Below are 16,642 nucleotides of genomic sequence, written 5' to 3'. Positions count from 1 at the left end.
ATTAAGTCAAAATTATGTTTGACCAGGAATATACTGTTCCCAGGTTTGACATAAAAAGACAAATGCTAATCACTAAATCAGTTGGTTCTCATTTTGACCCATTTTTTGGATACACAAGTCAAGTAAATTAAGAATAAATAAACAGCCTTATTTAAAATCAAATAGAATGACCACATAAAGCATAATGTAATGAAAAGATCTGAAAGTCAATATGCAAAAAGAAGAGTTCAGTGCATCAGAGACATATATACACATGTGTATATATGTCTCTGAGTGCATGCACCAATTTTAAGAAAAAAGGTTCTTGTACTAAATTAATTTATCATCGACTACTCGTCTCATGGGTTTTCATGCTTTTAACAATGCATTGTGATGTCACAATATCCATTTATAAAGCCTGAATAGTACGAATTCATATATCTTATCAAAACACTTGATCTGAACATACATAAAACAAGGAAATGTACAATATAAATAGATCAAAGGATGAGAATACAGACAAATATTTCTTCTTCTTTCAATTAATGAAATCTGTTGTATTATTGCAATGACTATTTACACATGTCTAAAGGAAACATCCCCCAACATAGTATAGTCATACACGAATTGATTAAAATGTGTTGCACAGTTTTGGTGTCTTCTTTCTAAAATTTATAAATGATTCTGGACCTAGCTATCAGTTATGTTCAGAATTCCCATAATTTAGTATAACTTCTGAATTAGATACATTATAATTTCCAAATTAATCTTGATAATTTAAAGAAAATGAGAATTCAAAGAAAGCAAGCAAACTTGTTAACCTTTTGAGGGAAAAATGTTAGAAATGCTAAATATTTCTCTGCAAGTAGCCTGATCAGGTTAATGATTGGTTGATCTCTAGGGATTTTAATTTTAATTAGCTGTTTTAATAACTCATTATGTTATTGCTACAAAGTAGAATTTAGAGAATTGAAACGGGGAATGTCTCAAAAAGACAACAAACCAAACATGAGAACATGTTGAAGCAGTATCAGCTGACATTAAACATATGCATGCAACTATGTAAATATAAACTAGCTCAGAAAAATGGACACCACACTAAATTCAACAACTTACAAATGAAGCAAAATTTGAAAAAAAACACAAAAGACTAACAAAGCCTAGAGGTTTCTGAATTGGACACAACAATGTGGCTTGTTAAACATGTGTTGTGAGAGCTCAACCCTCTCCTATAACTCTAGCCAATGTGGAGTATAAAACTAACACACTGCGATGGGCTGAGTAAATGATAAAACTCATTTGAAAAGAAGTTCAAGAACAATGTTAGAATAGGTATTAGGTAACAGAAGAAACTAAACAAAATGACAATGATCAATGTAAATTAGCAAAGGAATACCAGCTGTTACTGATATGCAAGCTCCAGACCTCAATTAAAAAGTAATACTTAATTTCCAAATAGGTACCAGAGTTATCTCTCTTTATACTGTTGTTTTATTATATTCTAACTTGCAATGTAGACAGATTTATCAAAATATTTGTTAAATGTTTTATTTTGCATATTGATTGGAAACTGTATTACAGATAATTTGTTTAATTTATAAATTTATGTTTAAATATCTTTTTTTTAGGAGGCAATTAGAAATGGATTTGTTGGTATGGTAGGAAGGTATGTAAATTATTAATTGATAAAGTTATACCATTTCTTTTCTTTTATTGTTTTCCCTAAATTCATAAGATTACTGTCTGTGTGTACTATAATATTTCAAGATAGTGCTCTCAAAAATTTACCCCCGTTTGAATCATGGTATAACGTTGAGTGTTCTATCTGTGGTGCAGGAACGCTTTCTATAAAAACATGTTCAATCAGTGGCGAATTTAGAGGGTTTTTCAGAGGGTTCAGGCCCCCCGTTTTATTTGATTGATTGTATATGGAATCACTTAGGCATGACAAGGGCGGGCCCCCTCTTATGAAAATTTCTGGATCTGCCACAGTCAATGATCAAGTTGAATATTTTTATTCTTAGATTTACATTTTATTGTAATATGTCAATTTAGAGGGGAAAGAGTATTCGTACATTATGTACTTCCAAATTCCATAAACTTAACTGGGCAACACTAAAATACTTGCTCAGAATCTCTCTCTGAATTAGAAAAATACATAGAATAAGTTTGAAAATTTGGCCGTTTATGTTGTTTGACTAATTGAATATCTGCTTCTAGGCTATTTTAAATACAAGTTACATAAATAAAAATCCATATTTAACTAAATATTTCATAAGATTTCTCATGGGTCTTAACAAAATACTGTAAAATTTAAAATTATCTTTGTATATCTAAAACCTTCTCTTATTGCAGGACTCCATTAGTTAGACTCAACAAAGTTAGCCAAGAAACAGGTAAATATATATTAACTCTCTTTATCCATGATTCGTATTGAATCTGACATTTCTTTTAATAGAGAACCAATATTTAAGAGTGCATAGGGTTCATTTTGAGGATGGGATGGAATATCTGTCTGGATAAGGTTTGGGCAATGATAGCAGACTGGTTCTAGGTTCATGTTACTTGTATATGAAAAACAGATAGGGAGAGTGTTCAATTGTTTTAAAACTATTAAAATATTACTTTTTCTACCTATGAAATATATTTTTTGATAGAACTTAACTAATTACACGTTTTAATGATTTCAACAAGAGTGCTGATCTGATTTCATGCTTTTTCCAACTGTTTTATAGTTCGTTCTTATGTAGTTTTGTTATACCTCTGTCTGTGCTAAATGGAAGGGTTGAGTACTGTTGAAAGTGTTTTAACTGCTACATTCTGTATGTGCCTCTTCCTAGTTTGGAGCCTGTAATTCAGTGTTTGGCTTTACTTATTGTCTGCCTTATTTGTTTTTTTTTTTAGCATAAATCCATCTTGGCTAGCCAAGGGTTAGGATCCACTCCCACTCTCTTCACCGTTGGCAGATTGAGCGGGAGTGAATCATAATCCTTGGCTAGTGAAGATGGCATAAATCAGGCTGTATTCTCTTTTGAGGTGTTTCACATTTTATCATGCCAGGGTTTATTAAATCTTTCTATATAGTATGGATTTTGCCCATTATTGAAGGCCTGACAGTGCCAAACAGTTGTTTCCATCCAGATGCTCCTTTTGTTTCTCGTTGATAACTGTCTCATTGGCAATCGTACCACATCTTTTTAATTTTAAACTTGATAAAAAATAATACAACTTATGTGAGGAAGAGGTGTCAAGCTATATTTGTTTAATTTTGGTTTTAATGCGTCTTCTATAACTGGGTGACAGTATTTTGTCTATCAGCTCATACTATAATCATAGACACAATTTTGTCATGTGACCATGACTTCATCAACATTTTTTCATGATTTGATCAAGTTTAAAATGGAATTTAGTATTAGATTATAAGGAATGACTCTAATATGTTTTTTTCCATTCAAAATAACATTACAAATGTGATGCACACTTTAAAATAACCCTTAAAACGGATTATTCAGTGTGCACCACATTGTTGATGTTATTTCTTCATAGACAGAAAAAATAAAAATCATTTCCAAACATATTACCCTTTTCTAGTGGCAGTAACATTTTCAATAAATACATTAGAATCAATTAGACCTGAATATACATGAAATATTTGTCACTGGTGTTTAACTACAAAAAATCAATCAGTTGAATATTTTGAATGGAATTTTCCTCTGAATACATTTTGTAGCGGAAAATAGATATGAGTTTCCTTTTCAACCATTACACTCAAGGATAGCAAAAGTATTCTGAAATTAAAACCTTAATAGATATACAAGATATAGGAAGATGTGGTGTGAGTGCCAATGAGACAACTCTCCATCCAAATAACAATTTAAAAAGTAAACCATGATAGGTTACAGTACAGCCTTCAACATGGAGCCTTGGTTCAGACTTTTTAATAATTATCTTCTTTTTTTTTGATAAAAACAATCATGTAATCGCTACATGTTATGAGGATTTGCATTATTTGTTTCACATGCTTTGCAATGTGATTTAAGATTTAGTGGTTTTAATTTCACTCCTGATCATATGTTCATCACATTAGAATGATTAGTACTACATGTGTTTTAATATGTGTTAAATGAAATTTAAAACTAATTACATAGTACATAGCACAATTGGATCCTTTCAAGGTCTACACGTCTGACCTAACATGGACCAGTGATCGAGATAAAATTTACATGGTCTGACAAGCCCCAAGTCAGGAGCCTGTAAATTCAGTGGTTGTCGTTTGTTTATGTGTTACATATTTGTTTTTCGTTCATTTTTGTCGAGCCTGCAAATTTTGTTGCAGAAAGCTCAACATAGGGAAAGTGATCCGGCGGCGGCTACAGCGGCGGCGTTGTTAGCCAACTTCTTAAAACCTTTATATTTTAGAAGGTAGAAGACCTGGATGCTTCATACTTTGTATATAGATGCATCATGTTACAAAATATCCGTCATTCACATGTCCTTGACCTCATTTTCATGGTTTAGTGACTACTTGAAAAAAAAGTTAGGATTTTTTGTAATGTTAAATTCTCTCTTATTATAAGTATTTGGAAAAGTATATTTTGTATGTGCATACCTTGCAAGGTTATCATGCCCTTCAGACAGTTTTCACTTGACCTCAACCTCATTTCATGGATCAGTGAACAAGGTTAAGTTTTGGTGGTCAAGTCCATATCTCAGATACTATAAGCAATAGGTCTAGTATATTCGGTGTAAGGAAGGATTGTAAGGTGTATATGTCCAACTGGCAGGTGTTATCTGACCTTGACCTCATTTTCATGGTTCAGTGGTTATAGTTAAGTTTTTGTGTTTTGGTCTGTTTTTCTTATACTATATATATGTAAAAGGTCTACTATATTTGGTGTATGGAATAATTGTAAGGTGTACATGTCTAGCTGACAGGTGTCATCTGACCTTGACCTCATTTTCATGTTTCAGTAGTCAAAGTTAAGTTTTTGAGTTTTGGTCTATTTTTCTAATACCTTTATGCATTAGGTCAACTATATTTGGTGTATGGAAGTATTTTATGATCTATATGTCTGTTACGCAGGTTTTATTTGACCTTGACATCATTTTCACGGTCCATTGCTAAGTGTTTGTGTTTTGGTCTGTTTTTCTTAATTTATAAGCTATAAGTCAACTATATTTGTTGTATTGAAGAATTGTTAGCTGTACATGTCTGCCTGGGATGGTTCATCTGACCTTGACCTCATTTTTATGGTTCATTGATCAATGTTTAGTTTTCTTGGTTAATGTTGAGTTTATGTGACAGTTGTAATAAAGCTTTATATTTAGGTTTATCAACATAATATCAACGATTAGTAAAGAAGGCGAGACATTTTAAGCGTGTGCACTCTTGTTTACATAAATAAGGCCGTTAGTTTTATCATTTGAATTGTTTTACATTGTCTTATCGGGGCCTTTTATAGCTGACTATGTGGTATGGGCTTTGCTCATTGTTGAAGACCGTACGGTGCCCAATAGTTGTTAATGTCTGTCTCATTTTGGTCTTTTGTGGATAGATGTCTCATTGGCAATCATACCACATCTTCTTTTTTATAAGTCCTTATCTTCAGTACCATATCTTCGATACTTCTAAATTTGACCCATTAGACTTATTGATAATAAAAAAAATCCTTTCTCGCTACAATTTGTTAAAAGAATTTGCATTAATTGTTTCACATGCTGTGCAATGTGAATTAAGATTTAGTGGTTTTAATTTCACTCCAGATCGTATGTTTATCACATTATAATAATTAGTAGTCTGCATGTGTATTAACAGTTACAGGTGTAAACTGAAATTTGAAACTTATTTCTAGTACAGCACAATTGGATCCTTGCAAGTTCTACATGTCTGACCTTACATGGACCAGTCAACTATATTATATTTTCATGGTTCAAAAAGTCAATTTGTCAGTAACTCAGATACTATAAGCACATGAAGCAAACATTACTAAATAAGATTTAAAATTTATGGACAAATAAGCATTACAAAAAACTGATTGCAATAAAAGGTAAAAGTAAATATTAAAACAGCTCATATTTTCACCAAGTGAGTGATTCAAGCTCTTGGGAACCGATTTTTTTTAAAATTAAATCTCAAAAAGTCATGATTTGATCATAATAAGTCTTAGCTATGTGTTTTTTCTCTCCAAAAAATGTCTTTCCCCATGCAGTGTCAAATGTGTAAAGTTAAATTACATAATATATAAGGCCACATGTACTCTGAGATGAACAGTTATGGAGCCCTAAAATCTTTGGTTATGAACATGAAGACCTGAGTCTACAATTATACATTTATAATCTATTATAAAAGCGTTTCGGTTTTCGTTTTGAAACTGTTAAAACGTTTTCCATCAACACAAACAAACTTGAAGGCTACCTTCTAATGCTTGAATAAGTACCAATTTTTAATTTCTTACCTAAAAACTAAAATGAAAAATAAAGCACATAGTCCAGTAATTAAAAAAACTGATAAACAGGCCTAATTTTGATGAGACTAGACAGTGCCAGACTGACATTAATCATGTATAATTTTTGTTGGCATGCACTGACACCATGCAGAATGAGCCCACAAGTGTATTTTGGACAGTTAAAGGTATGCACTTTGTTGCAGAAGTTGTTTAACCAAATACATGTTGGCAATTTTCTTCATATATTTGTTACCTAATAAATGTTGGTGGTTTCATAACCAATAAAAACTGACCGCCATCAAATAGCACATTCTGATAAAACATTGTTTGTAATATTCATTTTAAATAGACAACATCACTTATTCACATAGTATCAATTCACAAATAATGCTATGAAAATGTAAGGGCAAGTGCAAACAACGTATAACAGATTTTAAATATATGATTTGATATTGTTTTCTGTCAGTTTCATTAGAAAGGAGATAATCTATTGTATTTTAAGCTTTGACATTGCCAGTAAACTTAATTTGTGACCTTCAAATCACCAATTGATGCTGTCGGAGCTTCAAATGAAATACAGAATTATCTCCTAAATAGCGTTGAAAGTGTCATTAAACACCAACCAATTAAATCAAATGAATTTATATATTTGTACCTGATTGAAACATGTATGGTCATATGCAGTTTTTAGTACTGTAAATTCAGAAATTATTGCGATGTTTTTATTATTGCCAAAAATGTGACAGGGTTATAATCGCAATAATTTATACTCACATTTTGAAAAACTATATATGAATTTTAAAAAATCAGCAGTGGTGGATCCAGAGCTTTTCATAAGGGGGGCCTCCTGAGTGACCTAAAAAGGGGGGGGGGGGCCTGCTTCAGTCATTCTTCAGTGATTCCCTATAATATAATCAAACAAATTTTTCCAATGAAGGGAGGGCGAGCCCCCAGGCCCCCTGGATCGGCCTATGAACAGGATTTTTCTGTCTGATATACCAAAAATTAAAATTACATTTTAGTCTTAAATGATAGAATCGCAATAATAAAGAGATTATATAGGAAGATGTGGTGTGAGTGCCAATGAGACAACTCTCCATCCAAATAACAATTTTAAAAGTAAACCATTGTAGGTTAAATTATGGCCTTCAACACGGAGCCTTGACCCACATGCACTGAACAACAAGCTCACAATAATTTCTGAATTTACAGTACTTTAAAGATCTACCTGACATTCCCTTTAAAAACTTCATTTTATATAATATATATCATACGATTCTCAAATTATGTTACTATATTCTTCATTGAATAGATATATGAATAGATTATTAGTAATTTCTATTGATAGAATAAGAAAAAAATAATTTCCTCTCGAAATAGATCATTGTTTTCATAACACTATATTTATATAACATTCAACCTATGCCAACACATTTTTATACCTAATTATATATTAAACTCTCACCTTGACCGACACACATTATATAATTAAAATTCAATGTACCAAGCTTCGTACTTCAGTACTTAATTTCTGTTTGTAATTCTGTATGCAGGATCAGATGACAGGCAGTAGAAACATGTTGACCAAGTTTAATCAAATTGCAGAGACACTTTATTGTTATCATATATAGGTATTCTAAAAGTTAAAAGTTTTTACTTATTGCCAAAAAAAATACTTTGGATTCATTTATTTTTTGTGGGTACCAATTTTCATGGATTGGGGAAAACTTCCTATCGTGGACATTCAATTTCTTGGTTTTGGTAAAGTCTGGATAGATGCCTTTAGAAAATTTGTACCCAATTGGTTGAACATGTAATTCATGGTTCCCCTGTACCCATGAAAATTAGTATCTATCAAATATTAATGAATCCACAGTAAACAATGTTTGAACATAGAAATCTTGTATTTCAATGGATATTTGATACTTGGTTCTGCAAGAAATTTGCATGCAATTATGTAGACAATTTCTTCTTCCCCCCCTTTATAGCTTGCTGTTCAATGTGAGCAAAGGTTTTGTGTTGAAGGCCATACTTTAAATCTATATCTATAATGGTTAACTTTTAACTAATTGTGGCTTGGATGTCTCATTGGCACACATAACACATCTTCTTATATTTATATATTACTGTTTTTTGTATTTTAAAGGTTGTGAAATTTTAGCTAAAGCTGAGTTTTGTAATGGTGGAGGATCCGTCAAGGATAGAGCAGCATTATTTCTCATTAAAGATGCACAGGAAAAAGGTAAAAATCTTCAACAAATAAAGCAATGATTTATTGCATTTGAATACTTGCTTGCGTCAGCTATGTTTTTTAGTTTGACACATCAGTATAGAGTCTAGAAAACTTATTTTTGCTGCTGTAAAATTTGATAAATTATTGTTAGTCAAGCAGGCACAGTGTTTAGTATTAATAATAGAGAATCTGATGCAGCATGCTTTTCTAATAGAACAAAGCAGTGTATGATGGTATTCCAGTAACTTGTAACTGTTTGATATATGCATGTAAAATTTGTTGGTTGTCTTTGAGCAGTCATAAAAATGATAAATCAGACAATCCATAAAATTCTTGCAGAATCCAAGTACTTTTAATCTAATAGTTAGAAGTGTCATTATATAAACTTTGGTTAAAATGTGAATAATAAGACCACTTTCAAGTTTGTTGCATTTCCCTCAAAAACATTTGGCAAATTAAATTCTTGCAATTGATAAATAGCACTGCTGTCATTATGAAATTGTGATTATGTACGTACTGAACAAACATTATTTTTAGGTTATTCTGCATAACAACAATCATGAAGACGCTTGATGAATTTGAACAGTGCAGGAATACATGCGATCCCCTCTTTCTGGTAAATGAGGTCATAAAGGGGTGCATAATTGATATAATTGAGAATGGAAATGGGGAATGTGTCTAAGAGACAACAACCCGACCATAGAACTTTTTCAGTGAAGGATATGACTCGAAAATGGTCTATTGTATTTCATAATTATACATATTCTTGTTATTATTTTAGGACAGTTAAAACCTGGTGGTACAGTGGTTGAAGGGACAGCTGGCAACACAGGAATAGGTCTGGCACACATGTGCTTTGCCATGGGATACAAATGTGTCATTTACATGCCAAACAACCAATCACAAGTAGGTATTGACACCTCTTGACTCACAAACCAAAATATAGCACCCATGTGTTTTGTCAATAAATACAAATGAATAATTTATATGCCAAACAACCAGTCACAAGTATGTATCTATTGCACACCTCCTGACTCATATGCTAAAATGTAAAATTTTCACTTGTGATCAACAAGAGCATGATATAATTAAATTTTGTTAATATGAACTATTTAGAAACTTCGCTGATGAATTATTCATTTGCAAGTGAACAATTCAACCTCATTGAATTTGTATGAAAGTAACCTTGAATTAACCCCTTAGCTAGAGATAGGTTACCCATGACATAGGCATGTTCAGTTATTGAAAGGAAAAGAATGTCAAAAATGAAAGTGTAAACCATTCTGATCCACCAGAACTCATTTCTATAAATGTAAAAATTATGATTAATGTATAATTTTAACTTATTATAAAATCCAATTGCAGGAGTTTGCTATCAAGTCAGAGAATTTCTTTGTACTTTTTTGAATTAAAAGACTAAACAGCCACACTTTTCACCCAAAAAAAAGAGTTACGGGTATACAAGATCATACAAGGTCGTACTGTACGGTGACCTATAATTGCTTTATCTTACTTATCTCACATATTCTGAACTGTTGTAGATGAGTTGTCTCATTGGCAATCACACCACCTCGCCATATTTCTATATTTAACAGTAACAAATAAATAGACATAATATATTTATATTTTACCTCCCTAAAGATACTGAATTTTACACATTAAAACCCTATAATTGAGTTCTAACAGTGTTCATTAGACGTGTAAAGTGTAAAGTACTAAGGATGATAATGATGTTAAGAGTCAGTCAATTATTGTCAATTGCATCAGTTATTATAATGTTAATAGTACCAAAACTAACTGATAATTTGTGTGCCATAATTGTAGATAATATGTAATATTTGAAAAATTACCTCCCTTTTTACAGACAATAATTTGTGTACTTCCTATGTTGTTGTCCTTGAATATAGTTAATTACTGAAGCAGACGTTTGATAATAAAACTGTTGATTGTGAATTATCTAGTCATTTTATTTATGTGTGATATTGATAGATATTTAACAAAATGACAAATATGAATGTGATAATTACAAAATCATACATGAAGGAAGCAATAATGCTTTCATTACATTATTGTTAACCTTTGTTAACCTTTTTTTAACCTTGTTTTTAGATGTTGACCTCACATTTTTACTTCCTTTACACTTCTTTAATTAATCCAAAAGGGGTCAAAAGCTACCACAAACTTGCTCTTATCTCCCCTGTCACTTACCCCCTAATTCCATCATGAGCTTGCCATAGGGGTAGCAAATCTCTGTTAGCTAACTGCACCTGTTCTTTAAGGGATACACGATCAGCAAGTTTTTCACTTTCCTTGTGGTATCCAAATAGGAGCCACTTTTGTTCCATTGAATTGACAATCCAAGAAAGAACCTCATCAAAATAAAACATCGTTGCTGAATCTCATTTGTGATGTTTATAAACTTCCTTAATTCTTTGCTTTAGATTTGTATGCTTGTTTTATTTGACTGAAAGATTTTGTGAACATTTTAGGGACAATTGTTGTGGAATCCTTATACCTTATGCATGTCACTTTGTATTTTAAGAAAGGAGAGCAAAATCAGGGGCAGATTCAGCCATTATAAAAAGGGGGGTTCCCAATCCAGGATAAAGGGGGGGTTCCAACTATATGTCCCGATTCAAATGCATTTATCGGCCAAAAAAGAGGGGGGATTCCAACCTCCGGACCCCCCCTCTTGATCTGCAACTGAAAATGATTGTATAAAACTTAATGTATCCAAGGCTTTTTACCTTTATCAGGAATGCTCAAAGACAAATATTTAAAGCCAAGGATGTATGAACGGAAACAGTTAAAGACCTATACAATAAAAAATGACCCAGGGGTGTACAAAATGCTGAGCTAAACTTAAAGATTCTTAAAACTAGTATTTACAGCCTGTACACAAATACTTTGAAGCATTCTTAAGAAGATGCAAATGGTTTTTTTAAGCTTTGAGTCTAAAAACTTACAATTTCAAGGATACCAATTTTTGTTGATCAAGAAATCTTGAGGGTAAAATTATCGAATATTAATGCCCACCCCATGGTTAAAAGAAAACAAATTTATGGCTGCCATGATATATTTCTTAAACAGCTTATAGTATAGAATAAAGGCTGTCTTTAATTAATCTAATATGATGTTTAGTGACCTAAATTGCACATTAATTTATGTAACTACGTAATTCTTTGTAGGTCATTTACTTTGTAAGGATGTAGGTAATTTACTATGTATACAGATGTGTTAATATAGATGAAACAGAATTTCAATTAAAAAATGGCCGATATCAAATTGAGTATTTCCAATTAACACTATAGTTTGGTGTTACAATCAGAGACATATAATATATGATTGTATTGTATTTCTCTGGTGTAATTTTACAAACAGGATTATCCTCGTTATAAAAAAACTATAAGTATTTAATCATTTCATGGAGTTTTAGATTAACTTGGTTTCTTTTTACAGATATCATATTTGTCATTGTTAGATTTATTTTCCATCACCTCTCTCCCGTTACAATGTCCATTTTATGGAGCTTAGATTATCTTTTACTTTTCTTTTTTTTTTACCAATATCATATTTTTCTGACTCCTCTCTCCCATTACAATGTCCATTTTATCATTTTATTGAGCTTTAGATTTATGATTATTATCAACTTTGTTTCGTTTTACCGATATCATATTTTTCCATCACCCATCTCATGTTTCAATCAAACACATCAAGACAATCACACTACAAATGCAATTACTGTAATCCGGTTTTTATGCCCAACTTGTTTTTTGGACAGTGCATCTATTCATTCATTAGTTCATTAGTACGATCAGTTGTCTTTTCATCTGTCTTTTCCACTTCAAGTTTAAGTTTTTGGTTTAAGTTTTTGATGAAGTTGCAGACCAACCATCTTGAAACTTAGTACACATGTTGTCTATGATATGATATTAATAATTTTAATGCCAAATAATATACGTTGATGGTGGGTCTTCCAATTGATAGAAACAAGTGCCTGTGAGTTTTGACCCCAATTTCATGGTCAACTGGACATTGAAAATGATTGAAAGAGTTGGGCAATTAAGTACTATAGACACATTCTTGTTGTTTTCTAATTTAAGTGTAGTTAGTAAAATCCACCTGTGTATTGCTTCAAACATTGGCTCACCAGGGGGGGAGGGTTGTTTTGAAAATCCATAAAATGCACTATAATGTTATAATGAAGCAGACATGTTTCCTTTAATGTATGTTCTCTGGTATTATATTGGTTATTATCCGCCAATAAAGTCTTCCTGTACAGTACAACACTATTTATTAGAATTGTATGACCTATATTTCACACTTGAGTGAATTTGATTATGCTTTGTTGTAAGGTTAATTTTTCAGAGGGAAAAGGTATTGATATTAATTCATTTAATTTTTCATGGTTATTACGAACCCAAATTACACTAAATCTGTTGGATGTGTACTTATTGTTACTTTAGTCTTGGTGAATATATGATTAATTTAGTATTTGTTTTTTGCTTTGCACTAGCTTTCAGTAACTGTGGGTAATCTTATGTCAGATCTTTGTGTTTTTTGTCTTTATGGTAATTTTCTGTTTTGTTCATAATGCCAATCTAAGTAGTTTGTTCTTATGTATTACTATTGCACCACTTCCTAGTTTCAGGTGAGGTTGAGTGCTCACATACTCCCTACATTCTCAGTGTGATGGTCTTAGGTCAGGATCTTGTAGTTCAGTGGTTGGTTGCTACTGCCTTGTTAATTGTTTTATCATAAATCAGATTGATATTTTTCATGGTTTAGCTCATTTTGAAGCTATTCTGTGACCCATAATTGCTTTAGTCTGCTTTATTTAGACTTTATTAGATAATTGTCTCAGTGGTAAAAAAACCACATTTTCTTAATTTATATTAAATTTGCCTCTGTGGCCAAGTGGTCTAAGTTGTTCTCCTACTGTAATCACTTGCCAGTCAACTCTAAGGTTGTAAGTTTGGAACCCTTATCCTGCAGGTGCACTTGTCTCCAATCTTAATTGACTAGGATTGTCAGTTTACCCTATCAAAGGTTGGCTGTTTTTTCTTGGTATGCTGCTTTCTCCACCAATAAAAGCTGGCTGCCACCAAATTAATGCAAAAGTGGCGCTTCAAAGTAGTGTTAAAACACCAACAATAAATACATCAATCATGTATCTTTGATTAAAACTTTGACCTTGGTATATTGCTAGATATTTTAGCAAAATATGACATAAGATATGCAACAAGAACAAAAATAAAATTTGAAATTATTATCAAACCCCACTCTGAGGACTTTTCCTATTTACTGTGTTGTATTCTAAATCAAGCCAGCGTTTTTTCTCAGTTTTGTCATCCTTGATTCTCCTCAAGACTTTTATAGCGTACTTTTCATTGTTTAATTTAAATAATCTTGTGGGTTTTTTTTCAGGAGAAAATAGAAATGTTAAAACTGCTTGGAGCAGATGTGCGACCTGTTCCAGTTGTGCCATGGACAGACCCAGACAATTATAATCATCAGGTAGCCATTTTGATTTAAAATGATTTTATCAAGTATTGTAATTTAGAGTGGTCTCCCTTGTTTAGAAATATCTTTACAAAAAGTCACTAACACGTCATTGTTTGTAGGGGTGATGAGGTCACTTTGTTTTTCTTTCTGAAGACAAATAAATTTTCCAGTTCATCAACACAAACTGCTATAGTGTCGGGAGTGGAAGGGCATATGGTTACATTTTCTGTAGACGTCACAGACAAATTTTACAACTTCATAAAAACAAACTACTTTTTAAATGTGGGATGTTTCTGTGAAGAGTTTATTATAGCTTATCTTGTGATGGTCTTTGTCCTATGAGGCTAGATCAATCATAGTTATGATAATTATCATAGTAATTTTATTGTGATGCAGTTTCTCACTTAGTCTAATTATAGGTTAATCATTTTTTTACGGAATAAATGGTTAAAAAAAGAGAGCTAATTTTTATTAATTTATTTTAGTTGTGGTTATTGCCCCTTTGCAGGACTTTGAGAATACTGTTATAACATAAAATCTTTCCTTTGCTTTTAGGAGTGAAGCAGTTCAAAATATACATTTGTTTATGATTAACCCTTTCCTCCATAGTGACACCTTTTGACGCCACCCCCTTTACTCTTTAATGACACCTTGTGATGCCTGTGTAGTACCTCATTTGAAACGCTTTGACTACAAAGTGTCTGCTTCAGACTTAATAAAATTTGTATCCAATATAAAAAGGATATTCACAAGAATATCATAAAAAGGATATTCACAAAAATATCATAAAAAGGATATTCACAAGAATATCTTAAAAAGGATATTCACAAGAATATCTGACTAGAATTTATTTGATGAAATATTTGTTTTTTTTCGCAATTTGTTTATACTTTAAAGCATATTTTTAGCATTTTATTGAAAAATCACATGCAAATCAAGTATGCAAAAACAAAATGTCAATGGAGGAAAGGGTTAACTAAAAGGATGTGTGGGGTACATATCAAAGATACATCAGCAAATGGCACTATCAAGCCATATAGAACTTTTGTGTTTTACATACAATAATAATAATTGGTTCTGAAAAAGAGACATATTTTCTCAATTTGCATGGTCATTGTATTTTATATTTGTTATTCCTGGTAATAAAGTTTGATCTTTTTATGAGGAGGGGTAGGAGGGGTCCTGATCCCGAAATCCCGGGCTTAAAAACACGAAATCCCGAGGTCCCGAATTTAAATAAAGTAAATCCCGACGTCCCGAAATTCGAAAACAAGAATTCCCGGATTCCGAAAGGGTCAATCCCCAAAATCCCGAGCTTAAAACACCCGATCCCGGAGTCCCGATAAAGGTCCTATCCCCCCTCTTTTATCTTTCTGATACTACTGTCACTTTTGAAATATTGAAAAATTATCAAGTTTTTTACATACTTTTTTTTTTCAAGAGTGTTAATGAAACTTTGCCTTTAATGGTCTCTAATTGTAGTCATTAAGGTTTTTTCCTATTGTTTACAGGCTAAAAGATTTGCAGAGAGTATAGAGAATGCTGTTTGGACTAATCAGTTTGATAACACAGCTAACAAGCGGGCTCATATAGAAACAACTGGTCCTGAAATCTGGCAAGAAACAGGTACTTGGGACATAATTACCATTTAAATTGTTTGTTGATTTGGTTCTTTTTTAACACTCTGCCAAAAATATGGGCCTCGATTAAGGTTTTATCACCATTTCTTTCAATCAGTGAACATAAATTTGTGATACGAGTAGGGCAAGATGTCTGTTGACTATTATTCATGAAGGTTTTCAGGTTTATTTTTGCTTTTTTTTTTTTTTTTTTTTTTTTTTTTTTTTTTTTTTTTTGCTAAGATAGTGAGGGAATCTTAAATTAAAGTAACAACATTCGCAATTTTAAATGCTGTTTTGTGTCTCCGAGATCCCTTTTGAAGGTAGAACAGCTTGTTTTTGTCATATACAATAAATATAATTTTTCAGGTGGTAAAGTGAATGCTGTTGTGTTTGGAACAGGAACTGGGGGAACATTGGGAGGTGAGCTACTAACTTATTGTTGGCAATGTCTGTTAATGTTTGACAATGTCTCTTAACAGTTGGCAATTTCTGTTTATTGTTGGCAATATAAAAAAAGAAGATGTGGTATGATTGCCAATGAGACAACTCTCCACAAGAGACTAAAATGACACATATCTGTTAATTGTAATAATGGTACTAAAGGTATTGGTGGATCACAAGTTAAAAAATTTTCAATATTTTAGTAGGGTTGTGATTCACAACCCTACTAAAATATTGGAAAATTTTTAAAACATAACATATTATTAAACATCTAAATAAAATATGAAGAAAAAAATATGAAATTCATGTGTTTCTTTATTTAATAGTTTTTCATTGATATAATTTGAGTTATTTTTATTTCTCTTTGTTGCTAACTGCAGAAATAGACCCCTTTCAAGTTTGTCTTCACGCGAAAA

At 31.9% G+C, this 16,642-nt stretch overlaps 1 protein-coding gene across 1 annotated transcript in view; it reads left to right on the top strand.

Moving 5' to 3' along the window:
• The window catches only part of LOC134701428 (uncharacterized), a 57,427-nt gene that overhangs the window by 131 nt on the left and 40,654 nt on the right, over positions 1-16,642 (top strand). Inside the window, exons 2-8 of the mRNA XM_063562578.1 lie at positions 1,608-1,645; positions 2,335-2,375; positions 8,572-8,667; positions 9,440-9,564; positions 14,086-14,175; positions 15,675-15,789; positions 16,152-16,205. Of these exons, the coding sequence (XP_063418648.1) occupies positions 1,608-1,645; positions 2,335-2,375; positions 8,572-8,667; positions 9,440-9,564; positions 14,086-14,175; positions 15,675-15,789; positions 16,152-16,205 (559 nt within the window). The remainder of the gene's footprint in view (positions 1-1,607; positions 1,646-2,334; positions 2,376-8,571; positions 8,668-9,439; positions 9,565-14,085; positions 14,176-15,674; positions 15,790-16,151; positions 16,206-16,642) is intronic.

Source organism: Mytilus trossulus, unplaced genomic scaffold (genome assembly GCF_036588685.1).
Source record: "Mytilus trossulus isolate FHL-02 unplaced genomic scaffold, PNRI_Mtr1.1.1.hap1 h1tg000244l__unscaffolded, whole genome shotgun sequence".
Lineage (NCBI taxonomy): Eukaryota > Metazoa > Mollusca > Bivalvia > Mytilida > Mytilidae > Mytilus > Mytilus trossulus.
This window is presented reverse-complemented; position numbering and strand designations above follow the sequence as displayed.